The sequence below is a fragment of the Aquila chrysaetos genome, chromosome 4 (genome assembly GCF_900496995.4).
Source record: "Aquila chrysaetos chrysaetos chromosome 4, bAquChr1.4, whole genome shotgun sequence".
NCBI classification, from domain to species: Eukaryota; Metazoa; Chordata; class Aves; order Accipitriformes; family Accipitridae; genus Aquila; species Aquila chrysaetos.
Genome location: NC_044007.1, coordinates 2572990 through 2598087, shown reverse-complemented (window position 1 = coordinate 2598087; position 25098 = coordinate 2572990). Strand labels below are relative to the sequence as shown.

General features: G+C 49.6%; 1 protein-coding gene across 13 annotated transcripts in view; it reads left to right on the top strand.

Annotated features, from left to right (window-relative positions):
* Positions 1-25098, top strand: part of ADGRB1 (adhesion G protein-coupled receptor B1) — a 285424-nt gene that overhangs the window by 68110 nt on the left and 192216 nt on the right. For all 13 annotated transcript variants that reach the window (XM_030011701.1, XM_030011703.1, XM_030011695.2 and 10 more), the window contains exon 2: positions 11140-12060. In XM_030011701.1, the coding sequence (XP_029867561.1) occupies positions 11313-12060 (748 nt within the window). In that variant the 5' untranslated portion in view covers positions 11140-11312. The remainder of the gene's footprint in view (positions 1-11139; positions 12061-25098) is intronic.

Sequence of the window (25098 nt, the reverse complement as noted above, 5' to 3'; positions counted from 1 at the left end):
GCCATCTTCCCTCCCATGTCACATCACTCAAGGGTTCCTGGAGAGAAGACTGAAAAGGGGAAAAGCGTACATCTGTGCCGTTTATGCAAATCCTGAACTGCTTGTCATGAGGCTGATAGATGAGATGCAAGGAATAATCCAGCTCGTTAGCGCTTGTGCTATGATTGCATCCCTCTGCCAGCCTGTCTACATTCGAGCATCTTAGGATTTGTTATAGGGGAGCATAGAAGGCAGTCTCTGCCCTGAGGAGTCTGCAAGGAAAAAGCGGGGGGGGTCTCCAGGGAGCAGAGCAGGCAGGCACCCTTTGCTGCCCAGCATGATTAGCTCAGGCTTGGCACTGCATGGCTGTGGGCATGACACTCCAGAAAGGTTTAGGTCGGGGCAGATGACCATCCCAATGTCTGCTCTCCCGAGCAGTGTAATGGCATCATGCAGGACACAGCAGACTGAACAGGAGGACATGGATCAGGTCAACCCATTTTGGTAGAGGAGTTTAGCAATATGGATGTGACTTGTGACACTCCATTTAGTTTCAGGCTCTGGCCATGGTTTGTTTAGCAGTATGGACATACGTCTTGTGGCTTAGGGGTGGTTACTAATATCCCTGCACCTCTCTATAATAAAGGCAAGAATGGTTATTTAGGGAAGGAGCAAAGGTCATAGAATCACAGAATCATAGGGCGGTTTGGTTTTGAACGGATCTTTAAAGATCATCTATTCCACACAACCCCTGCAATAAGCAGGGACATCTTCAACTAGATCAGGTTGCTCAAAGCCCCGTCCAACCTGACCTTGAACATCTTCAGGGATGAGGCATCTGCAGCTTCTCTAGGCAACCTGGTCCAGTGTCTCACCACCCTCATTGTAAAAAATTTCTTCTTCATATCCAGTCTAAACCTACTGTCCTTCAGTTTAAAACCATTAGCCCTTGTCTTGTCACTACAGGCCTTGGTAAAAAGCCTCTCTCCATCTTTCTTATAAGCCCCCTTTATATAGTGAAAGACTGCAATTAGGTCTCCCCGGAGCCCTCCAGGCTGAACAACCCCAACTCTCTCAGCCTTTCTTCACAGGAGAGGTGTTCCAGCCCTCTGATCATTTTTGTGTCCCTCCTCTGGACCTGCTCCAACAGGTCCATGTCTTTCTCGTGCTGAGGACCCCAGAGCTGGACGCAGTGCTCCATGGGGGTCACACCAGAGTGGAGTAGAGGGGAAGACTCACCTCCCTTGACCTGCTGGCCACACTTCTTTTGATGCAGCCCAAGATATAATTGGCTTTCTGGACTGCAAGAGCACATTGCTGGCTTATGTCCGATTTTTATCCAACAGTATCCCCAAGTCCTTCTCCGCAGAGCTGCTCTCAATCCATTCACCCGCCAGCCTGTATTGATATTGGGGATTGCCCTGACCCAGAGCCATCCAAGTCCATCTGAATGCACAATGAAAGACTGAAGGAAAGGCAAAGAAGAGCAGACACTTCTGAGACTGGCAGTTGCATCCAGACCATCGTGTTTAATAGGAACTGATAGACTTGTCCTCCACAAATTCTCTAATCCATTTTGGCACTCTTTTATACATTTAGCCTCCGCAGCATCCCGTGGCAATGAGGTCCCCAATTGAATTATGAGCTGTGTGAAAAAGTACTTCCTTTTGTTTGTGTGTGGCCTTTGGGGCCAGTAAGGATGGCTTTCTGCGTCATGAGGCTTAATTCACTGCTGCTCCCCATGTCCCTCGAGGACCTTGGAGACAAGGTGCTGTAGAAATGCACATATTTATCATTCTTTTGTTTTGTAAGTTCAGGTTGCAGACTTCTGCTACTTCAAGGTCATGGCTGGATCCAACACCACTGAAACTTGGGGCTTTAAAGGGGATCTGGTATGTTCCTGATTCTCCCCACCTTCAGGGTCTGTGCTCAACTTGATAGAAAGGTCCCACACTCTGGTCAAGCTCAGGTATTTCTACCATCTCCGTGCCACGGGGAAGTTTGGTATCAGAAGACTTCAAAGCCCCTCATTTCAGACTGTGTAGAAGCAGCTGGAATCACTCCTATAGCTAGCACAGTCCTGTAGGTCAAGTTCTCTTGTGCTGCTCACTCCACGGAGAGTGAAAGTAAGGCAAGCGAGGGTCACAGTTCTGCTTTTACTAAAAGGACCTGTATTTGATGTGTCTCTTGTAGGCATAACCTGAATCTCCATCTTCCTCCCACTGAGAGGTACAGGAAAATTGCAAATCTGAACAATACCGTCTTACGGTCCTTCTGTGTGCAATTTAAAGACATCCTCACTGGGCATTGGTAACTGAATGCCTAAAATTATGAGCTGAATTCCTGTTGTCAAAAGGGGAAACATTCCCAATCCAGTTTTAACTGTGCTGAGGCAGCAACATTCAAAAACTGAGCACGAGGCACCTTCAGGGTTGCTGTAAAATTGGACACTGATGTAGCCTTTCCTTCTTTTCCCAGCTGCTGCCTAGGAAATCTATCTCCATCATTGGGGTAGTGTCAGCGCTGTTTATCAGATGGGGAAACTGAGGCACGGTCATTGAGAGAGAGCACAAAGTCGTGAAAGGAGTCAGATGAAGAGCACGCATTAAAATTTCTGTACATCCAGGGCTGGTCAAAGGCTTCTGGTTGTGGTCATCCCCTGTTGCTGATCATACCCACTCACGTAAGGAGCTGAAGGACAGCAAAGTAGAAATCTACTTTCCTGGTGCTGGGACAAGCACCAGGACTTGTGCTAGTGCAGATCCTAGTCTGGAGCTGGTTGCAAAAACAGCTACTGGGTTTTCATCCCTTTTTTCTCCTTTCCTTTGGCCAGCCCAGCTCCAGGCTGCCGCGGGCCAGGCAAAGGGCTGAATCCAGTTGGTATTCAGTCCCAGGGGGTCTGGACAGACTGGGCAGGAGCAGAACTCCAGATGCCTTGGCCAAGGCGCCAGCTTTTCCTTTATCCTCTGTAGCCATCTCTGCACCAGTAACTCCAGAGGGCCAGTACATGGCCTGAAACACTGTCCCATCACTGCCTACACATCTCAGGACACTTTCTGGCAAGGTTTTGGCCCCAGCCAACAACAACCACCCCTGGGCAGAGGTCAGGAGAGAGCATTAGGCACTGTGGCAAGGCTGTTCTGCTTTGGGCGATAGGCAATTTAGCCACGTGGACGTGAGCTATGTCAAGGCTCTCGGCCTCAGGGGCCAGAAAATGAGCCCTGGTGCATATGATTTATGCGGGATGCACAAGCGAGCGGCGTCGGGACGTGTACTCAGCTCTGGCTTGTGCATGCGCCACCCCGTGAATCGCAAAGCCCAGTTTTGGATTTGCCAACCATTGCTCTGCCCACGCGCTCATGCAAACCCTGAGCCTCAGCATGCACACGCAGCCCCCCCCCCCCCCAAATATCCCCTCTCCCCGGGGGGCTCCCACTTAGCTCCCCAGCTAACGCCAGTGCTTTTAACCTCCAGCTGAATTTCCAATCAATTGCATCGCGGTGCCCCGCATGAATGAGCGGCGATGGAAGCGGTCTAGCCCCCGCCTGCTTTCTGCCATTCATTTAGGATGACCTTGCCCTCAGAGGCCCTCTTGTGTAACCCTCACACCCAGGAGCAAGGTGGGAGCATAGGGGAAAAGACCCCAAAAGGTTGGCCGCAGAGCACTAACGGGCAGAAATAAAGCAACAGGGGAAGCGGGAGTTTTCTAGGATTTGCTGGTGTAGAATCCAGGGTGGTTTTTGGCAATGTGCATTGCTCCTCAGCTGGTACCACTGGGAGGGATGGATGGGAGCTAGGGCAGTCAGAGGGTATGTTTGATGGAGGAAAGGCTGATCTTACTGGGATCAGAAGAGTTGTGTATTCCCCTGGGGGTGAGGAAATGCCTGGGAACAGTGTGGAGCAATGACCAGCCTAAACTCACAGCAGACTGTACCTTACCACTGTTAACTAGAGTTTAAAACTGCTTTGCTAATGGGAAACTGAGGCAGAGAAAGATGTAACGTTATGGCGACCTCCCTCAGCTGCCTTCTGCCAAGAACCCCGTAGGCTCCTTGACTTTACCATGCAATGGCATCTAACCCATCCCTCTGTCATGAAGTCCTTGAGAAACTCCCAGTCCTGGTAGTACTCCCAGCAGGCCATGCCAATGACATTCTACCCGCGTAGAGGAAAGCTGAGGACAAAAACACAGCTGCAACTCAGGCTGAGGTGATGTTTAAAAGACACCAAGTACACACATGACATCTGTGTGAGGCTGTGTTGGACCCAACAGAAGGTGCTGGTGAGCCCTGAGCCCACCCCCCTCCAGCAGCCACATCTGGGACCAGATTTAGCACATCTGGCCCTCTTTGTCTGCTGGGCTTTTCTCTACAGAAGTTTTACCGGGTCCTAGATTTTTGGGTCCAGTCTTTCTGCTCAGCTGTCTCCTGATCCCACTCACTGCAAAAAACATGCAGAGCCAGGAACTGAGCCTGAGCTGCCTACACCCCTGCCTGAGAGTTTTACCTATGGGCCCATCTTCAATTAACATGATCTGGAGCAGTCTTTAAGGTTGTTAATCTCACCTCAGGATGAAATCCTAGTGGGTTGGAAATGAGTCACCATCTTCAGCACTTTGCTGGAGCTTTTCAGATCACAGAGCACTAGAGAAAAGCAGAGGATGCTTCATACATCTATCTTTTCAGGTGGGAAAACCGAAGCATGGATTGGCAGAGATACTTAACTGAGAGGGTGCACAAATCTTGGAGCCAGGATTAAAATCTGGCCTCTGGCTCCCCCTGATAGTGTCTCCCCATCTGGCCAGTGTTGAAGGTGATCAGAGATGGAATGGTTCAACCAAAGCTCAGGGGCTTTGGAGTTTCCTCATTGTGGTTGAAAGCCTCTTGGGACATCCCAGTATGATCCATTTCTATATATCACCTCTCAGCCCTCTCTTTTCCCAAATCCCCACTTCCAGCCTTTGAAAATCGAAATGGGACCAGGATTCTGTCCCCACAAGCCAAGCCCCATCACAGGATCAAATATTTCCCACCCTATTCATGCTGTTCCTGCAGGCTGTTACATGTCTGCTGGAGTCCACCCCTAAAGCGGGTGCCTTTCGAGGTTGGAGCTGAAAGAGATTTGGGATGAAGGATGCTAGTGTGTATAAATATCATTTATTAACACAGCAGGCAGGTGAGAATCAGGCTTTCTCTGCACTCAGGAGACTGAGATGGATAGAAGCAGTGGGCAGTACATCAGTCTACAGCGGTGGAGCAAATATGCCAGATTGGAGGGGTCTATGCAGAAATATGTTTTTGCCAAGTGAAACAGCAGGAGGGGAGCAGGGTTGAACTCTCATCTATCTGACCCTTGTCTGCTTTTCTTTGCTTCCCAACGGGGCTTTGTCTGAGTTCAGCTCTCAGCGTTTGGTCCAAAGGTAGGTCTGACCAGAGTAGATCCGGACCTGGGGAGCTCCAGCTGGAACCAGTTTAGCAGCCTTTCCAGGATATAATCCCTGTCTGAAATGTCTCACCAGGGAATGGATGTGCATTGAAGTCAGGGTGAGACCTAAAGCACTTCCCAATCCTGCAATACCCACCCAGTCATCCTTTTGCTCTTTCAAGTCCTAGTTTTCACTAGATTCTGCTGTGCCAGAAAATAAGCACAAATCTCTATAGATAAACTGTTGCTGGGAAGTGCCAGAGTCAAGTAAATACTCACAGAAAACAGAAAATGGATCATTAAAAACAATACTAAGGAAAAACCTGATTTTGAGCACCGATTTTATGGAAGAGGCACTGCTCTGGGACTTGTCCAAGCTCCATCCCTCTCTAGGTGCTGTCTAGAGCTAACTCCTCTCCTTGCAGCCCAGTAGAGCCACTGCAGGCAAACGACAGCCAGGTCCAAGCCCTCCTTGACTCCTCTGTGTTCTGTGGATTCACAGATGCCACCGTGTTTTTCCAGGCATTTCCACCGTGCTTCACTCACTCGCCTCGGTAGCAAAAAGAAGATTTCCAAGAGGTTGCAGCTTTTTTTTTTTTTTTTTCCCTGCTAGCAGTTCCCTGTGAATAAGGACAGAGCATACTCATTTCCCGTGTTTTCTCACAGTGGCAAGGGACTGAGCTTTTCAGAGCCAGGCGATTTTCTGCCTCCGGCAAAAGGGATATTTTGTTTGATATCTGGGGACTTTTTACAGGGAAATGGGAAGCCCCAGGAAAGGAGGATTAGCTTGATGAGAGTGGTTTTCACCCTGCTGGGATGTCAGCCGTGTACCAAGGTCAGGAGAAGGAAAAGCAGAGGGAGGTAAATCTTGGACGATAGCACATCTGAGGCGGTGGGCAGAGAGAGGGGAGTTGGGGTACAGCTGAGCTAGTGGGGGAAGATCAGGGTGAAGGTGTTGGGAGAGGTCCTACAGGCAGCAGTGGGGAAGGATGTCCTCTCTGCAGTCATTGTTTTGATTTTTTTCCTCTTTTTTTTTCCCAGGGAGTGTTTGTGTGTATGTGTTTGTGTTTGTGTGTATGTCTAAGGGTGCCCTCCATTGGCCAGATCCAGGGTGCTGCACCAAAAGTCCTGTGTCACCAGCACAGGCGAGGAAGGTGGTAGATACACAACCGTGGAGGTTGCCCTTCCCGCGTGGGAGGACTCTGTGCAATGCACAGGCTCTGCAAAGCAGGGCACATCGCAGCACTGCCGGCATTTCATGGGCTCCTCCTGCTCGTGCAGAGCTGAAATCCTTATGCTGGGGCACAGCTACAAAGTCGGACACATCAGTTTGGAGATATCCATCTGGAAGGTCTTGGTGGGACGGGGTGAATCGGCACGCGTGGCTATTCGTAGGCAGAGAGTGAAGGCAGTTGTAGGCAGAATCAGGGGATGCTCTGATCCCTCCCTGCTCACACATGTCCCATGTGCATCCCCATGTCCCATGTGCATCCCCAGGATGGGCATGGGGTGTGCTTGGGACATACAAACGTGTGGAGAAAGCAAAAAGGGACATGAGGGTGGTGGAAAACTCCAGTCTCAGGCCTGGATCATCTTGGTTTACCATTACTGCAGGAAAATAGGGTGCACCACCAAACAGCTCACCACGGCTTGCAGGCTCCAAAATTCACTGGGACCAGTGCAAACTGGGTGCCTAAACCCTTTGGGCAGCCCAGGTGCCAAGTGTAACATGTGATTCAGTCCCTGCCTGGTTTTGTTTAAGCTGTGAAGGTCTGTCTCAGATTGTGTTTCTGAACCGTGCCTGCTCCGGTGGGTGCCAGGGTGGGATGGCAAATACTCAGCAAGGGGGTAGAAAAAATTACCAAGGCTCTGTGCAGTGGTGTGAAGGTGCAGGAGCCATGCCGGTGGTTCACATCTCTTCATAACCCTCTGCTTCCTCATCTCTAACACCTGCACAAGGTAACCAAGGCAGAAGGGCCATTTGGACCAAACTTGTCATCCTCTTTCCATGAATTGCTGGGGATGAACAACAGCTTTCTGCCAGGGGCACACACTCAGAGAAGACAATATTTTTGCCCTTTGGTTTGTCCTTGAGAAATGGAGGCAAGGGACAGCCCAAGGTACTCCACGGTCACCTGCTGTCCCCAAGCTTTACTCCAGAAAAGGCTTCTCTGCCAGACCCAACTCCCAGGCACAGGACTGGAAGGAGCGGGCAGGAAGGGTGGCACGTACTCCAAGCTGGAGCCAAGGGATGGGACCAGGCATGGATGTCTCCCATCACACAAAATCACAGAAATAGCCAGGCTACCTAGACACTAGCTGTGGCAACAACTGTGGAAATACAGGCAAATTTACCTGCGTGCCATAGGAATGTGATCTCCAACACTGGAATAATCTGTCTTTTCATGCATTTAATATCACTTCCCCAACTGCAGGCTTCAGCCTCTGGTATATGTCCCCCTTGGGATTGTTTCTGGATTAAAGTGTTGAAGATGGATGTCTCTGCTGAAAGGCAACAGCCAGTCAACTGCCCATTGCACCTTCCTTCCCTGCCAGGTCCAACACGTGTTGAGCCAAAGATCCAGGTGTGGAGGGGGGTTTTGCCTATTCACTTCTGCTCTGAGTAAAGATTCCCACTTCAGCAAGTATTAGTTGAAGGAGAAAAAATATGTTTATGTTCCTTATGGCAAAACCTTCCAGATGGGACTGCATTCAGGGGAAATCAATTCTGAGACCTAACAACCATAACACAGCGTCCCATTAACGGGTCTGTTTAGTTAAAGTTTGTTGGCTTTTACGGTGCTTTTCCCAGAGAGGGTTGGTGAGGGGGAATGCATTTTGTGCTCGCTGCATCCTCATTCAGCAGCAGGACTGTGGCCAGTGTCAGAAAAAATGGGTTTGTGGAAGGTAGGAGGCTTGGGCTGAATCCCACGCGCTGAAGTTACCGTTAGGGACTGGATCTCGGTGCATGCCCTGTCTCCTAATCATCTCATTGGTATGGAGGTACCACTGGTTCCTGCTTCCAACCCGGTTTCTTCACGGTCTGGACCAGAGGTTAAGATGATCCCTGGTTGGCTCATGGGTGAGAAGATCGGATAGACTTTGGCTTTGCAAAGGCTGTGCCCGCCTGAAAACAACACGAGCTGCTCAGGCACTGCCCTACAGAGAGGGAGAGGCGAACCAGCCGTCCCTTTCAGAGTCTCAGCTAAGCAAGCACCTTTCAGTTACCAAAGCTGATATTTAAGGCATTCACAGTCATTTGCAAGCAACCCCTCCTGCTAATCAGGATGACCTTTCTGGAAATTTATAGGATGTTTAGTTGATGCCTGTGGTTTTTCTTTGCAAGCAAGCACTGCTTTGCATCCGCTAAGCAGGCTGCGTTCCTGAAATCCGGTCCCCGAGGCAGGCAGGAGTCTGGCACGGGGAGATTTGCACTGCGGAGCTTTGCAGGCTGCAAACCACTGTCAGGAGTGGGGACCTGACTTCTAAAAAATTTAAGTGCAAATGCATTTGGACTCCATGCTGATTAGTGTCAGGTCCAACAGACACTCAGGAATCTGCTGGAAGAGGCTGCAGTGATTTGAAGCTCAGATGAAACACAGTTTGCAAATAGCAGATCTGACTTTCGAGTTACCTAACCCTTTCCTCCCCAGAAAAAAGGGCTTTTGCAGAAGAGGGGTGATGCAAAGATAAGGCTCTGATGTAGAGCGAGGAGAGAAACCAAGAGGTGAATGTGGAGATGCATTTGGCTTCTTATCTCCTCCAAGATGCACAGAATGGTCTGTGGGCTTCATCTCTTATTTTTCAGTCTCTCCTGGGGGCAAGATTTGGTTTAGCTGTGTGAATTGTAGATTTGCTGGGAATTAGGCTGCTGTGAAATCTTCCTCTGTTTGCAGTCTGGGAAGGCAGAGCCTGGCAGTGGAATGGGAGAGGGCAGGACTGGGGGTCAGCAGTCTGGACACCATGGGGCTGAGAAGAGGGTCAATGGCTGCAATGGAGAAGGTACATTTCCCTCCTCCCTTGCAGCAGGTGCCCCTCTCCATAGACTCTCACCTTAATTCCTTCCTGGCAGTGCCACCATGGTCCCCGATCAGAGAGAAACACATCCCATACGATCTGAATTATTTTGGGGTTGCAGTTCAGGACAATGTTAGCATCTCAGGAGCTGGGCTGCTTGCACTTAAGCTTCATTGCGGAAGCCCTGAGCACTTGCTTTTCACTAACCTGTGGACCAGAGAGGCTCCTGAAATCAAGGCAGTAGTCTGACTTGGTAAGGGAAACCTCCCCACCATGGGTCTGATCTGTTCTTTTGAAATTGGGCAGCAGCCCTGTTTTGGAGGCAGCAAATGCTGCAGGGCCAGGGCAAACCTCACCCAAGGGGAGAATGCTGATTTTTCTCTACCTGGGGTGAGCCAAGAGGGCAGGAAAAGAAATAGCTGGAAAAGTGAGAAGGAAAAGAGCCGTGGCTGTATGCCTAGCAGTGGGAGAAGCTCTGCCCCACGTCCTGAGGGTCTGCCCCTCCTGTCTGTCAACTCCTGCATCTGTTAATAAGCCCCATCCCCAAACATGGGGGTGCACACTACATGGGGCAGGGGGAAAAAATGAAGAGAGTCCTGCTACTGGCGGTGCTTACCCCGCTTTCTCCTCCCCTGGAAAGAGGGGAGATGGGGGGGAGGGAGTACAGGGGGGTCTTCTTGGTGGGGTAAGAAAGAAGGAGACTTAGAAGAGTGCGGAGGGTGCAGGAGTCTCTTCGGCATGGAGGGGGGGCACAGGGGTCTGGGCAGTTGGGCTGAAGAAGAGATCTGGGCTACAAAGGGTTGCAGGGAATGGGTCCCATAGGGCAATGCAAGAGTGATATTACTTTTGCTGAAGGGATTTTGGGGTCTGAAGGAGGTCCTGGGGGTGGCAGGGAAGACTCGCACTCTCTGGAGATGCTTTATGCCCTGGCTACGGTACCACAGGTTTTGGGGTGTCCTGCAAGCAGGGGTGAAAGGCGAGGTGGCTGCATGATGTGGGAAGACCTAAAATATGCCTCTATCACCCTTTTTTCCTCCTGTACTGGGTACACAGCTCCTTCCAGCCCTGGCCTCCTGTCTGGGCTCAGGGTTAGAGTATTGAACAACAGCTCCCTTCCCCTGCACTGGTTTGGTGGAAAAGGAGGAAGGAAAGAGAAAAGGAGAGACAGAAAGAAGCAGAAAACCAAGGGCTGGCAGGAGGAAAAGAGGAGGCAGAGCCCACTTGCCCATGCCGACCTCCAGCCCACCCTCCCCAAGTGCAGCCTGAAGTCTGCATTGAACCAGAACGTTGGCTCCCTTGGGATGGGGAGGGGTCGAAACTCCCTAAACCAGAAATCAATGGTGTTTGCTTTGGGGAGATGGTTAGAAATCGCTGCAAAGGCTCTACTCAGCTCAGCAGAGGGGCACTGCGTGGGCAGAGGGTGTTGGGAAAGAGGGGTCACAGCTATCTTGTCCCCCCCACTGTAAGTCACAGCTGGGGCCCCTCTTGGGGGTTAGGACATCCCGGGGATGGGGACATCCCCAAACCTAGCATGGGGATGGTGATATGGGGCTGCATCTTCCCCCAATACGACGTGCTGGGACTGGGGATGCTGTGTGGATTCTCAGCCTTGCAAAGGGTTAATTAAAAAAAAAAAAAAAAAAAGCACCACCAAAAAAACGAAATCCCAAAATCTCTTCTCTTTCTCTCCCCTCCTCCCTTCCTTCCCTTTTTTTCCAGGTGTTGTTTATGGCCACAGGAGGGAGCTCAAATCCAGACATGGGAGGATTGGCTTGATTTCGGATCCAGAGCCTCTTAAACTCTCACTTTTCCTCTAAGCTGGTCCCTGTTATGTCCAGGATCTGGCGCCTGCTTGACATTTACTTTGAGTTCCAGAGGACCAGAGACCTAGGATGAGGAGCATTGGATCTGCCCTGAACCTGCTTTTGGTATCGCCACTCTACTTTGTGTGGACCGTGGTCGCTCTGGACCTGGCACAAACTCCCTGCACCACTTTGGTCCAGGGGAAATTCTTTGGGTATTTCTCCTCCTTTGCCGTCTTCCCATTGAACTCCTCTCTCTGCTCTTGGATTATCCAGAACCCCGACCCTCGGAGGTACACTTTGTACATGAAGATCCTAAAACCTACTGGCGTATGTGACCACCAGCACATCCGCACCTACCAGTTCGACTCCTTCCTGGAGTCCACCCGCACCTACCTGGGCATGGAGAGCTTCGACGATGTGTTGAAGCTCTGCGATGGGTCCACCCGCTATGCCTTCCTCCAGTCCAACAAGCAATTCCTCCAGATGAAGCAGACCACGCCACCGGGGGTGGAGAGCTGGCCCGTGCGGTGGAAGCCCACAAAGGCTCAGGAGAGGGATTTCTCGGTGGAGTACCTCGTGGTGGGCAACAGGAACCCTAGCAAAGCCGCTTGCCAGATGCTCTGCAAGTGGCTGGACGCGTGCTTAGCCATCAGCAGCAGCTCCCACCCGTGCGGCATTATGCAGACCCCGTGCTCTTGCTCAGGAGGGGAGGTCCTAGATCAGGCCAGCGAGATCCTGGGGCTCACGAGGAAGAAGGAAGATTGCTATAAGGATGGAATTTACTTGGAGAACTGCATGAGCAGCCCCAAGGACAGCAGCGGAGTGGAGTTCCTGGGTGAGTGGAGGGCGGCCGAGGGCGTTTGGGAGGGAGGGCTGGTTGGGCTCTCCTCTCCTGGGTCTCACACTGTCCCCATCACCTCTGCGTCTGAGTCTGCGGATGCCTGGTATGAAAACCTTATTTCCTAATTGATAGGCAGGTCTGGTAACCCTCGATGGCTCTTTATGAGCCTGCGACTGAAATTGCAAAGCAGCTTCCCCTGAATATACCCCAAATTGTTTCATTAATTCCTGGGGCTTGTGCCTTGCTTGTTTTAGTTCTGCAGCCTCAGAGCTGCTGAGAGGAGAGTCTTACCTGAGGGTGAGCAGTTTTCCAACGTAATTACAGATGTCCTAGAAAAACCAGGATCCAAGCTACCTCCTGAGGCGGGCTGCACTCAGCAGCCCTATCAACCATCTTAATTCATGGCAAAAACTTAATTCTCAGGTCTGGTTCAAGGGAACGGCAACAGAAGGCACGCTCATCTTGTTCTCAGCCTCATTGTCCTTCTGGAGGCTTTCAGAAAGAAAACTCACCATGCTGCTTCTGTGGGATTACTTGCTGCACATGTGCCTTTGCTGGGGCTCATTCCTCAGATATTTCGTCAGTGTTCTGTTGATGATCTTGAGTATGGTATGGGCTGGAAAGGGACTAGGGAGGTGGAAGAGGCATGACAAAAAGGGCTACGAACAAAGGTGAGATGCTTTTCAGGTCTGATGTGGGCACTGATTTGGGGAGGGCGATGCTCCTTCCAGAGATCCAACATGGTCTCCGCTGGTGCTACGGTGCCATGCAAAGCCGAAGGGAATCAGGGAGTCCGAAAGTGAATCCTTTATTTCAGCGCCTGTGTTAGATCCACTCTGATGTATTTATTCTCAGCTCCTGTCCCAGCTGCCAGCAGGCAGGTTATGTAAAGCAGAGGTGTGATGCTAAATAAGAATCTGGGCAGCAGGGAGGGAAGCCTCCAATTCGGCGAGGTTCAGACCCACACCTGACCCAAGGGTCTCATCTTCTTCAAGTGCTGGACTGAAATGTCCTCTGCCACCGGGAGAAAGTTGGCATCCATCTGGGTCTGGACTTTGGGGCTCCTGCCTGTTTTTTTCAGCTGCCCCCAATCAGGGGGGAATTTCTCAAGGTGGGGGGGAAAGGAGGCAAAATTTGCTTGCAGTAGGAAGGAGGTTACCAGGCACAGGTCCAAGCTGTGCAGCATGATTTTCTTGCAGACCGCAGTCTGGCGTTAGCTGAGAGATTAGTATATGATCAGGTACTAGTGCTTTCGTCAGTGTATTTTGGGAGAGATTTTGTTTCTCACTGATCTGTGAATCAATACGTGAAGGCACACAGCCGAGCCATAAATCCTGCAAATTAGTTCTTCAGCCGTGCCTCCCTCCATGGCTATGAGCACACGGCAATATTCACTCTCCAGATTTCGGGTTTCTTTGCAATCCCCTTTTCTCCTGTGTGAACAGCTTGTGAGGAGTACTGTGTTGGCTGCCTCCTCGGAGTGATGCAAGCTTTGTTAAGTCATGTGTCACGCTTTGCATTTGCTGATTGGATGATTTATGCATTCAACCCAAGCAGCATGACCTTTTTCATTGCAACCAAAGGTGAAATTTGAAATAAGATTTTCAGCAAATCCTGAAGCATTCAAGCTTAATATTGGCTTTTGTAAAGATCTCTCCTAGTCCAGCTTGAGTGCTCGAATGTTCCCAGAAAATAAATATGAAAGAGGCTCAAAGGTGGCTGAATCGAAATCCTTTTTGGGTGTCAAATATTTGTAGAGAGTGTAGATAATTTTTTGCTAGCTGCTCACATCTGCTCCATATTGAGGATACAGAATTATCGTCTTCACTGGTGGGATGCCATCTACATAGAAATGATGCTTGCAGGCTGCCCGGCCTCTCCATGTGCTGCTCTGTCTGTCACTGCGTCTGTTTTGATTTTTGCAAAGGCTTGATCAGGAAGATGGAGGCGAGATCCAATTTGGACAGAGAGCCAGTGATCACTTAACAGCATTTTGTGGGTGGAATATTTTGATAGCGTTCCCGATTTCCAAGTGCTGATGCTGGTTATGGCTGTCATTGTTGTCCTGATTGTATTTGCAGCATTTTTTTTTCCCTACAAGCTTTTTTTTTTTTCCTTTCCCCCCTTGTCCCCTGTTGCTTCCTGAGTAATTTTTTGTTTCTGGGCCTGTCTTGACACTTTCGTCTTTGAACAAAGGTATATGTTTGTGTTGTACTAATCTAATCTGATGACTTTCAAGGCACATGAGGAATTGCCAGACACCCAGATACCATCCCGAAATGTGGAGCCTGACTTTTCCTGATGTGCCTCTTCTATACCTTGGATATTTCCAAAGCAAATGGATGGGTGCAAATCTACAGAGGCTACAATGAGACGCTGCCTTGGAAGCAGCCATGCTTTGGCTCGCAGAGTCTGTGGGTGAGATCCCTTGGGAAAGGTTCACTCCCCATCCCTGGGCACTGGCATACCAAAGGATGAAGAATACATGTATGTGGCTGTGTGCTGGATTAGATGGTGTCTGAAGACACTCAAGAGCAGGCTGAGAATAGATCTGTTGGGCTGGACATTGGCTTTGGTGGCCAAAGAGCAGAGCTGGGAGATGAACTTCTGCTACTGACCCAGACCACAGATCTCCTGGCCACGACTGAGAAGTGGGCACACTGACCCTGTTGCTCCAGAACTACTGGGACACTCAAGAAACCTAACTGACAGCCTGATTTCACGCATGGTCGATGAGTTTACACTTGGTTTGGGTACATAGGGATGTTTGTGGTCATTTACGAGGGACTTCATAAAGTAACACTGCTGAAGTGACCCTGCCTTGTCTGCAGCATCTGTTCTTCAATGTCTGGAGGTAGGAGACACCGCTCCAAATTTGCTTCCCGGGTTTAGTGAGACACCCTCTTCACACTCTCTGTCCCACGCAGACGTTGCAGAGGTTACACGGGCGGTGGTGGGGGTGGGAAGAATCTGTCAAGGTGCAGAGGCGGCAGGAGATATTTCGGTGTCTTGCTGCACATGGAGCTTGTCCTGGGGATCAGCAAGACACACTTGGAAATGTATTGGCGGCAGCAGCCCACCCCTCACATCTCCCCTCCTTGCTGCTGCTACCTCCAACTGCTACTCCAGGAAGGCTTGAAGAGGGGATTTTTTTCTAGGAGAAGACAATTAAACAGGGGAACTATTTTTGGCCAGCCTCACATCTCTCTTGGCTGACTCAGGCAACAGGGGAAGAAGGCAGAGACTGGTTGCAGGGCCTGATGTTTAAAGGTGAACTCTCTTTTAGGAATGCAAGTTGGCATTCCTGGAATAGGCTCCCACACTGGTTTGGGGTAGAAGACCCGGGGGCTGAAGATGGGAAAGCTTCCTGAAACACAGGGCATTGGGACTTCATGGGCTGAAATTCCCAGTGACCCTCCCAAAAGTGAGCTGGCTTCACTGTAATCAGAGCTGGAGCTTTAAAAGGGACACTGATGTGACACTGTAATGAGAGAAGGTTAAATGCGTGCTTAAGTGCTGTGCTGAGTTAGGCACTTAATGAATGTCTAATTAGTCTTGTCTCCACATAATCTGTTCCTGGAAGGGCCATTGCAGTGCTGTCACATTTTGGTCGCCCAAAGAGATAACCAGCCTGCTCTGGTCCTTCTGCTTTTCATATCCCCATCTTGGAGGGATCCAAGATGCTGACTGCAAAACAGGGTTAAATGTGTGCCCCTGAAATGTATTATTTGCTCCTTGGTAAAGTAGATGGCTCCAGGGCTGGAGGGATTTTTATGATGAACAATTCTGATTGGTTTCATGTCTCGGCCAGAGAATTTCATTAATTCATTCCAGCAAAGAACTTGAAACTGAGATTTAAATGGCACTTCTTAGTTCTCAAAAAACTGAATCAAGATATTGCTAGGCTGAAGTGTTGGGGATTTTCCTGCCTCTTCTGTTAAACTTTTCTATTCCTCTGCTGTCCCCATTGCTCTTAAGAAATGCAGACCCTCCTTCCTCACACATGCTCTTCATTCCACTTCTGCTTTGTTAGTGGTGTTTCACCTTCCAGTCCTTAGATGTTTTTCTGCCTCTGTCTGCTAGATTAAGAAGTCATATAGCGTTCATTCTCTACTGTTTGGAGAGGCATTTACAGACCCATGAACAAGTTGCTTCTTAACCTTTGCTGCATTAAGTAGGCTGAACTCCATAAATCTCTCACTGCAGGACACATCCTCCAACCCTCAGTTGTTGTTGGGAAGCTTTGCTTCATGCTTGACCAGTTCTGCTGGCCAAAACGTGATGTCTCGTCAGCAGGGCTGAGCTTCTGCCTGGACTTGTGCCTGAAAGGGGTCCGTGGTGCAGAAGAGGGGCCAGAGGCATAAGGACAAATGAATCAACAGCCATCCTCCCTGCTGCAGGAATCATGTTGTATGGCACAGCTCTCCTCCCCTTGAATCTCCCCCAGGGCAGAAATAACTTGATAAGTCATTTCCTATGTTTGTGGTGAGCTTTAGTGACCATGAAAGCTCAGAGACTGATAAAGAGCCCAGGGGCAGGCTCTCAAACCTCCCCTTGACCTCTTCAGCTCCTTCTTACGACACAAGCTCTATTCCTCCAGCAAGAGTCCCCAGGTCCAGACAACAGCTGAACTTGCAGAGAAATGTGTTTGGCTTTGTATTTGCCTTGGGTTTGTATTTGCCAACCGAATGGCAAAGGGAATTGGATGGGTGCATTTTCATTGCCTCACCTTCCTCCTGACATGGACTTGCTGAGTGTGCTTGGGGAAGATGTGCTGCTTTCCAGCTCCTTGCTTCTCCATCTGGTTTTGCCCCTGCTGTCTAGTCTTTACACCCTTGAAAGCAGAGCTAAGATACAGTGAAAGATCACCAGCAAAACATGGGGCAAGGAAGGGCTGATTTCTGCTCACGTGTAAAATTTTCCTGTGTTACCCTTCTAAAAGCATTGGGGATTTTACCTGACATCTCTCCAGCTTAAGTCCAAACCCCAGAAGCTGGGAGCAAGAGCTGATACCGCTTCACAGCTCCTGGAGGAGGGGGTTGAACAGAGCCTGGCACCTGGGAAACAGGTTACTTTGTCTCCTGCAGTGAATCCCCCCACACTGGACCCATATGGGCAGCTCCTGATGGGGCTGTCCCTCTTACATGCAGCCAGTGGGGTGTTTTATGGATGAGGCAAGTGTGGGTAACTCCTTTCTGGGAGCTGAAAAGGGGGTTCCTGACTCAGTTTAAACACTCAGATCTTTGTGATCCGTACAAGCCCTGCCTGCCCCACTGCTTTCCTCTGGGGTCATTAAAGACCTTACAAATAGAATAGAATAGAATAGAATAGAATAGAATAGAATAGAATATTTGCAGTTGGAAGGGACCTACAATGATCATCTAGTCCAACTGCCTCACCCATTCAGGGCTAACCAAAAGTTAAAGCGTGTTATTAAGGGCATTGTCCAAATGACTCTTAAACACTGACAGGCTTGGGGCATCAACCACCTCTCTAGGAAGCCTGTTCCAGTGTTTGATCATCCTCTCAGTAAGAAATGCTTCCTAATGTCCAGTCTAAACCTCCCCTGGCACAGCTTTGAAGCATTCCCACGCGTCCTATCAGTGGATACCAGGGAGAATTAGATATGAGCTTAAGAGTGGCAGAGCAGAGATTTCCTGTGTCCGTGCCTCTGTTTCAGCACTAAATTCACTCGTTCATGCGTCTATGTGGAGATGTCCTGTTTGGAAGATGTAGAGGGAGAGAAAAATGAGAAAAATAAAGTGATCAGTTCCATTGTGAACCCGACAGCTTGTGGACATGATCACAATGCAGAAACATCAGCAATTACCATCTGAATGCGCTATTGTTGTAGCAGGGAGACTAAAGGTGGAATTTACATACAGTTGCTGAGGGAGTTTCACAGGCAGCTACTCCCGTTATTGCTGTGAGGGGACTTTACGGGTAATTTAATGAGTGGCAGCCTCGTGAAAGGCTCAGCTTTTCAGTTATGCTTTTTTTTAAAAGAAAAAAAATTCCATTGTTTAACATCTTCTTGTATTCAGGACCCATAGCAGCTGCCCCAAAATGTTTTGTATGGGAATACAGGGGGAAATTTAGATGCAGGGAAACACAGACACCAGATACAGAATCATCACATCTGCAGCGTAGTTTTATAACTGTAACTGCTGGATATAAGAATGGGGATGCTAATGTCTCAGAAGGGAGGGTGCAGAGAGACACTCCTGGCCCTTTTCATCACCCACCCTGAATATCTGACGTATTTAGGCAATGGGAGCAGACTGAAAAATGAAAAATTTGTCTTTCCAAGGGGAACTGGATCCATGGAGCTTTTCAGGTGTCTGATGCCCTTTCAGGTGTCTGACCTCCGTGGGTTTTCTTGGCACTGAGCTCTCTGACCTGGTGGATCCTGTCTCTCATGGTGGATATAGCTCTGGATTTTCTCCCAGGTTTCTTTGAAAGGGAGTTTTCCCTTTTTCAGTGCTGGATTCCTCCATCCAGATGCAGGTCCCAAAGACTTTGGGTGACGCCAGGGCTTAGCTGAGATGGGGCTTAGCCCAGCTGCCTTGAAGATCTAGCAGACAACTGATCCAGGAGGGGAAAAGGGCTCTCTGATCTTTGCCTAACAGGCTGGGAACAGAGGCTTATCCATGAGTACTCAGAGAGTGGACTTGGGTACTCTAATCCACAGCAGGCTTTTTCCACGCTGGGCAAAGCATCATTATCACCTCTGCAACTCATCTCTTCTCCCATATTTTCCTTTTCTCATTCTGATAATCATGAAATCCTACAACATCTATAGGTGCTGATTCTGCCTCCTGTGAGCCCATCATCCCCCAAGACAGTACTGAAGCAAGCTAATAGATAGATAGATAGGGCTAAATAGATTAGGAAACTGGTTTTGGATTCTCAGCAGGTATCATTTACTGTGTCTCTGTAACACTTTAACCTGGGGAGGATTCAGCAACTGCGTGTCCCTGGGGTGGTTCTGCCAATGTCACCTCCAGTTGTTGACTCTCCGTGTAGTACACTCACTTCTTGCACTCGCTCCAGACAGCAATCTGATACTGATATCCTACATTTCAGCCTTCCAGCAGGGTGAGACAACCAGGCTAGGAAAGGACGTCCTTTAGCACATCATCAGAATTGCAGATCTATTGAGTTTAAATATATTTCTTTTTGTTCCCTGGCTCTAGTTTTGACAGAGCAATAATTGCCACACACTTCATTAAGCTGAATGCTCCCAATAGGTCTTGAGTGGTCCGTGCCATTAAACAAACAGTTACTGGCTTGGGATATTCCCAGTGTTTAGAAGCAGTAAAGAAGGGAAGGGACCTGGAGGAGTGAAAGCTGCAACTCCAGCCTCCTGAAGAAACTGGGCTGCCCTGGCAGGGTGGCTATTTTGTCCCATCATTTCTGGGGCAGTTTGAGCTGTGTCCTCCCTGCAATACATGGGCTTTGATCCGCCCGAACACCAGCAGCAATGGGGAACAGGCACAGAGAGAGGCTGGTGTTGATTCCTGTAAGTGCTGTAACAGTTTGTGTGCATGGAGGTGATATGGCAGTGGATACGTGCATGCAAGAAGTTTGGTAGGGTCTTAAAGCACAGGGATGAACTTAGCATCAAATAGAAGGGGGTCTGATCCCTCCCTGTGTCCTACAGCAGGAACAAAACTACTGGTGCAGGTCCCTGGCTTTGTCACTTTGCCTGGATGAAGAGGGGGATGCCCTGGTCTCTGCCAGTCTGGATGTTTGGTTCTTTTTTCTGGATGGCAGTTGACGCTTCCCTGCTTGTTAGTTTTGGGGGCAGGGGTTTGGGTATCTGTGTTGAAGGTGCCCAAACCAGAGGAAGATGTTGAAGTTCAGCGTGTGGTACTGAAAGCAGGAGAAACAGCTAAGAGCATCAGTGCTTTCTCTACTTGGTTTCACTCGTCCTTCTCCTGAATGTGAACACTGAAGGACAAAGATGAAAGTTATTGGCGCCTGGGCTCTTGTTGAGATCCTGAGACTGATGCAGAAGAGGACCTACACAGAGTTTCTGTTTCAGGATCTATTAGAGGCTGGGATAGGACATGGGGTGTCATGACTTCAGCATGTCTCCCTGTGCGTCCTGCTCCCCCAGATTAAACCCAACCACATGAAAAGCATTATTCGATGATCTGTGTGCGCTTCATATGCAGGCCTATATGCTGTCCCATGTGCCTGCTGGATGAAATGGAGGTCTAGTTTTGGTGTCCCCTTCCCATAACTTGACTCTGTTAGCCATTTTCAACTAAACTTGCTGGTGTGACTAAGACCAAGAACAGAATCCCATTTCTACTAGGTCTGTGGTCAGAAGCAGACGTGTGGAAGAAAGGCACTGCAGGGCATGTCCTATGGGGAAGACCGCAGTGCAGGTTCAGCTTGGCCATCAGAGACCTTCGTAAGGGCCCAGCCTAGACCCTAGATGGGGAAGGAAGCAGCTCTATTGTCGTAAACAGAACTTCTTGGCTTTAAAATTAGTGCCTTGCAGGGCAACGAGGCTAAAAGACAGGGATACTGTGCGTGTGTATCTACCCCCAGGCAAAAGGGTCATGGTGTAGGGAGCTGCCAGGGCAGACACAGTCCAGTCTCCACGAACAGTTCCAGTCTATGAGGATGGTACCAGTTGTGCTCTTGGTGCCTATTAACCTAGAACTGGGACTAAGCTCCCTAGTCAGTGGGTTAGTAATCTCTACAGAGCTGGACTAAGCAGAGAGCTGCGACAGAATTCCAGTTGTGGACATGCGCTTGAAAAGATGTCACTGGCCCACTGGCCATGCCCAGCAGCAATGTACCAGGGCAGATGGGCCAGGGCTGCTATTACAGCTGGCCTTGTTCAGCATTCGTCTTCTGTCCTGTTTGCGTGGGGTCAGTCAAAGGAACATCACTAAAACTGACTGATGACAATTAACTTCTGTCTACAAGACCCTCTCTTCCTCATACCCCTTCCTGCTCCTTTGTTTAGTTTGTTGGGTTTGGTTTTGGTGTTTTTTTTTTTTTTCATTTTAATGTTCTGAATTACAAAGCTTCCTGCTGTGCTGTACACTTTTTGCTAATCATTGGACAGCACATGTTTCAGGGAGCTCTGCTGGGTTTGGAGTGACTAAATTGGGAGCAGCCCCATGAGGCTATGCTCGGTGGGTAGCCATGTACTCAATCTGTGGATGCTGCAACCAAATTGTGAAGAGTCAGGTCCACCGCCAGCATCACCCTGCCGGGGTGATTCAGCCTGGAGGTGTTTGTGATCTTTTCGTCATGACCCAGCAATGCAGCATCACAGAAATGAGATGCTCAGCCTTGTTAGCCTCCCCAAACTCTCCTCTCCTGTAAATTCTGGGGGTACCTTCTTCACTTAGCCTGAAATTTAGCTAGCTACCATGCATTAGGGCCAGCCAAGATCAATGGGTGGTGGTGTGACTTGAGATCAGTAATGTTCATAATAGGAAGGCAGACAGCGAGCAGCAAAGGAACTGCTCAGGAAGACGGCTGGCTTGCCGGGAGGGGTACTTGCTAAAGAAGAAAAGATGCAGGGACCAGGACAGTCCCCAGGTAACTATAGAGAGGTATTTAAAGAGATTGCTTTTCATGCTTCCGTGCTTTTGGGCCACGGAGGAACTCAGGAGGCCCCTTCGGGGAGATCAGCCACCTGCCCCCGCAGACCCACCGCAGCTGAGGAACCGTCAAGGAGAACAACAGACCTCAGGGGAGAGCCACGATGGATCCCACCAGCTGTCAGGGCAGGGATGGCTTTTCTCGCTCAGCAGCTCTTGCATGCAACGTGCCACTGTGCAGTCCTTTCCCTCCTCCCCGCCCTGGTGTCCCTGCCCCACGGGCAGCTCAGCAGTGTCATGTTTTGAGCTTATTGTCATCGGAGCTGGTGACAACTTTGGTGGGATTTTTGCCTGGGTATAATTTGGTGCCTTTCACTTGCTGCCAGGCAGAAGAAGAGACTAGTTAAGCCTTTAAACACAGTGACCCACCTTCTTCTCCACTCCTGAGCCTGATGTATTGGCCCCACACTTTCCAGTAGGGAGGGCAAGGTGGCATGCTGTCTGTCCCTTCTACTCTTAAAAATAGGGCTTTGTGAACAGTGGAAGGGATGAAGCCTCATTTCCTACCATGTGAAGTCTTGTATTCCCCTACTGTGACAATCCCAGCTCCTCTCTTTGCTGCTCATAAACAAATCCTTCATGACCCTCATCTTCTACCAATGAATGTCTCTGGGCTTGTCCTGCTACCAGCACCCTCCTGGGTCCCCTAGTCATTTTCTGGACAGGAGGTAAGACATCTGGAGCATTGCTGGCCTGAATGGTTGCCAAATAAAACAGATAACTGCTGTACTAGCTTTTTTTTGGAGTGAGTGGGATCACTTAGGTTGACCTCATGCTTACCAGAAACCTTCATGGACTGAGCATCTTGGGGTGAGACGGGCCTCAGACATCCTGATTAAAGGAATACGAATCAGGCAGACAAAAGCAGTGATCTCTTTTCTTTGGGGAGCTGTCTGGAGAGGAAACCTGGAGTCAGCGTTTCGGTGGGTGCCCTGGGACTTCTCCCACATGGTGCCACTACAGCCATTGGGTTAGCCTGGCTTTGGGGTTGCACTTTCTCTCCTGCGGTTGATGATGCTCCTGCCATGGGGACTGGAGGCAAAGGGACATATGACAAGCGAGCTCTATCCCAAGGGCAGAACAAGGGGAGAGCCAGAGTTTGCAATATGTGTTGGGTAATGTCACGGCTCGGGCTGGACAGACCGGGGAGATGTGTTGAGTTTGGAATTCCCTCGGGCTAAATTAAGGTGAAACGACACCAAACGATCAGTTAAACATTTTATTCATGGCAGAAGCAAACTGAACTTGGGAGGCGTAACAGTAGGTGGTGTGGTTTCTCACAACAGGAATTGGCATGAAACTACCTCAGTAAATCATGTAACCCATGGTAAACATACACATCAATTCAGGGAAGAAGGAGATCCCTCCCGTTGGGTCACAAAATTCAGAGCAGACCCCCTTGCTTTCCAGACTCCTTCTCAGAGCAGGGCCCAGGGGTGGCTGGATCCACTCCTAGTCCCAGAATTGGTCAACAGTTTTATGTCTTAAAGGGGTGAGGTGTAGGGATTGTGGAAAAAGAAAGAGAAAGAGAAGAAGACAGAGAGAGAAAAAAGGGAAAGAGAAAGATTTCACTGGTCCTGGGTCCAGCATTCATTCAGTCAGCCGAGGGGTCCAGTTCTGGAGGGGGGGCATGCATGGGGCTTCAGTTTGTGTCTTTTTATCATCTCCTTGCCCCTCCTTCAAGTGGGCACTCAAACTCATTAGGCTAATTGTCATAAGCGGTTTGTGCTTTCAGAACCTTAGGGCAATGGGTCGGTGGGCTTGGGGGTCGTTTGGGGAGTAACTTCTTCCTTCCCTGCAGACGTGACCATTAGTTGAGCTTTGGCCATGCATGGTGAGCTGCCCTGCTCAGCACATCAGAAGAGGGACCTGTGCAAGTCCTGTTCCTGATTGCTGATGTCCTGTGCTGATCGGCTTCTTTTCACCTGTGGTTCCTTGTTAGGCAGATTTTGTCATTTATGCAGATCTTGCCCCACCACAATGTTTGAGACATTAACTCTTTCCATCTCTCACAGGTAACAAACGCAATGCTGATCCATGGGGCTTGAGTCTCTCCAGAGAACAGCAGTGGGTTCTCAGAGACAAACATCAGTGCCCCAATGTACTTTTTTAGGAGAGCGAGTAGCCCCCAACTCTGTGTGTTGCTAATGTGGGTGAATATGTGAAATGACTATTTACTTCTGCCTCTAGAAATCACTCCCTTACCTGCTCCAGTATGATTTAATTCATGTTTCATTTAGCTTTTCCTTCCAGCTGAATATGCTGCAGGTCTAAACTGGGACAGGTAGAAAAAGGCAACAACTTCTTGTCCAGGCTCGGCAACTGCTTTTCCTCCTGAGCCAGGGGCCTCATGTCAGATGGTGTGATGGGACACTTGATGGTGTGTGGCTATGGGAGGGGAGCATCTCTTTGAGTAGAAGCCTTTTAAGTACAAGCCCCCCATATCCAAGCCTTTCCCATAACTGCAGGGCTGCTCCGTAGTGTCTTCCTTGCTATGCAATGCCAGAAAGAGCTGGTGTGTAGGTCACAGCCCTGGGGAAACATCTAGGTCACACGTCAGGAGTGGGTCTTGCTCTCTGGAGCAGGGCTGGGTAGGTAGGAGTAAGCAGGAGGCCTTGGGAGAAATGCCATACGTAGCACTGGAGGCTTCCAAGGTTCATGGAGGAGTAACTGTCTTGCACCTTTTCTCCCTGGTTCAGAAGAGAGCTCCTCTCAGTGAGCAATGGCTGGGGAAGGGCAGGCACTGTGCACTCAAAGAAATGTTTTTTAATACTTCAGTAGGAAAAGAAAAGAAGTGAAAAGGTGATGGGGGAGAGCCAGAAGCAGCAGTTATAAAATATGAATGGCGTAGCTGGGTTTCCCTTGCTTGACTGAGAGCATGCATCAACACAGGGAGAGGAGGGAGCGGAGGAGGCAGCAGCCAGCAAGCCTCTATCTCTCTTCAAGGGTGCAACCACGAGCCTGCAGCATGCCCAGACCTGACAGCCTGTCCGTGCTCTCAGCCGGCTGTGTCCCACTGACCTGGTATCAGAGATGCAGCCACGCTCTTTGCCACGAGAAATGCAAACTTTCCCCCCCACCTCCTGCTCTACCCTGTGCCTCAGCAAGCTGAAACACACACATCTGTCCATGCACAGGCAGGTCCTGTCCAGAGACGCTTGGATAGGCACACACAGATACACCGACACACATTCATGCATGTCCAGAGAGCCAGATTCATGTATACACAGGCTTGATTTGGTGCATGGATATACTCACACAGGGATGGATATACAGGCAGACTCCTGAACGTATACACAGATGCCCAAACGTGCAGGTATATGGACATATGCCTGCACAGAACAGTGTAAAACCACACAGGGCAGGCAGATACACAAATGGGCACGAATGCACCTGCATG